The sequence below is a fragment of the Carettochelys insculpta genome, chromosome 32 (genome assembly GCF_033958435.1).
Source record: "Carettochelys insculpta isolate YL-2023 chromosome 32, ASM3395843v1, whole genome shotgun sequence".
In the NCBI taxonomy this organism is placed as follows: domain Eukaryota; kingdom Metazoa; phylum Chordata; order Testudines; family Carettochelyidae; genus Carettochelys; species Carettochelys insculpta.
In genome coordinates this window covers 11,143,334-11,145,093 of record NC_134168.1, presented here as the reverse complement: position 1 = coordinate 11,145,093, position 1,760 = coordinate 11,143,334, and the positions used below count along the sequence as shown (strand labels likewise).

General features: G+C 47.0%; 1 protein-coding gene across 1 annotated transcript; it reads left to right on the top strand.

Moving 5' to 3' along the window:
• The first annotated feature begins 400 nt into the window (after positions 1 to 400).
• LOC142004459 (olfactory receptor 5B21-like) lies at positions 401 to 1,381 on the top strand. The gene has a single exon (XM_074982104.1). The coding sequence runs from the start codon at positions 404 to 406 to the stop codon at positions 1,379 to 1,381; it is 978 nt and encodes a 325-aa protein (XP_074838205.1). The 5' UTR covers positions 401 to 403.
• Positions 1,382 to 1,760: the final 379 nt, after the last annotated feature.

The window sequence follows — 1,760 nt, the reverse complement described above, 5'->3', positions numbered from 1 at the left end:
TACCTTTGTGTTCTCACTGCTAGTTTCATCTGACTGTCTTCGTCAAAGTTAGTGTGCATATGTCTGCCCTAGTGGGGAAGTAGCAATCCCAGCTCCAGGGCAGACCTACCTGTGGTTAACCTCTAAGTATCTCTCATTTTTAACCTATAGACTGTCTCATGTCTCCTGGATTTGTTGATACGATACTGATATAATAATGACACGTCAAAATCCTAGCTTTAGGGAGTTAGGTCATTCATTAGAGTTCTGTGAGCTGTGCTCAGCTAGAGTATAAGCTCACACACTGAATTATACGAGTCGCCAGTGGAGAGATGCAGGGGTATGAGATTACCTTTGTCTGTCAATGCACCTATCCATGTAACACAGCACAACCTGATCTGTTTCCCTTTTCTTGATACGTAGGATGGAGAAAGCGGAAGGAAGAAACCAAACGCTCATCATGGAATTCATCCTCTTAGGCTTCGGGAATGGCCCAGAACCACAGCCCCCTCTTTTCCTGCTTTTTCTCATGATCTACATTGTGACCATGACTGGGAACAGCCTCATTGTTGGGCTAGTTGCGGCTGATCAGCACCTTCACACCCCCATGTACTACTTACTGGGTAACTTGTCCTTCCTGGAGATCTGTTACTCCTCCACCTACCTGCCCAGGCTGCTGGCCAGTCTCCTGACTGGGGACCGAGCCATCTCTATTAAGGGATGTATTGTACAATTATATTTCTTTGGTATCCTCATAACTGCAGAATCTCTGCTGCTCTCCGCAATGTCCTATGATCGGTATTTAGCGATATGCCACCCACTCCGTTACGCTGCTCTGATGAATGGCCGGGTTTGCTGCCAGCTTGTGGCAGGGTGCTGGATATGCAGCTTTCTGCTCTGCAGCGTAGTCAATATTTCCTTGTTCCAGTTAACGTTCTGTGATTCCAAAGAAATTGACCATTTTTTCTGTGATTTTACACCCCTGATAAAACTGTCCTGCGGTGATACCCAGACTCTGGAATTGGTGACATTTGTTAGTGCAGCCACCAGCACATTTGTGTCTTCTCTTCCGACCCTGACATCCTACGTTTGTATCATCACCACCATCCTGAGAATCCCGTCCACCACTGGCAGGAAAAAGGCTTTTTCCACCTGCTCCTCTCACCTCATTGTACTGACAGTTTTCTATGTGACCGTGATTACTGTCTATGTCGTTCCAACAGCCAACACGCCCAAGGTCCTACACAAAATCTTCTCTGTCTTCTACACCATCCTGACTCCCATGCTCAACCCTGTCATCTACTGCCTGAGAAACAAGGATGTCAAAGAATCTCTGAGAAAAGCCCTTCTGAAAGTCATTGCTTTCAGTAATAGTCTTAGAAGTTTCAAGGATACATTTTAGCGCAATGACGGGCAACTTGCTGCTCCTCATGGTTGAATGTGAGACCCAAGAGCCGTTTTGTTTACCATTGCTCACACAAAGGGTCGCCATATTCCTTTGTTTATGTCAGTGTAGATTTCCCCCCATTGTTATTACTACAGTCACACACGTGCAAAGCAAGGACATGTGAGTTGATGTGTGCGGTGACTGCACTCAACATTGACTGTGAAAGTCATCCTCTGCATCCGGCCGAGCACTGCCGGGGTTCATTCCGAACACCCCAACAATTCTAAGCACGCAAGCACAGTGAGCAGAACAGCCCTGCCCCAGGAGACTACACGAGGGTGTGTCTGCACAGCAGCCTGGTTTCGAAATGAGCTCTTGTGGAAGAGCTATTGTG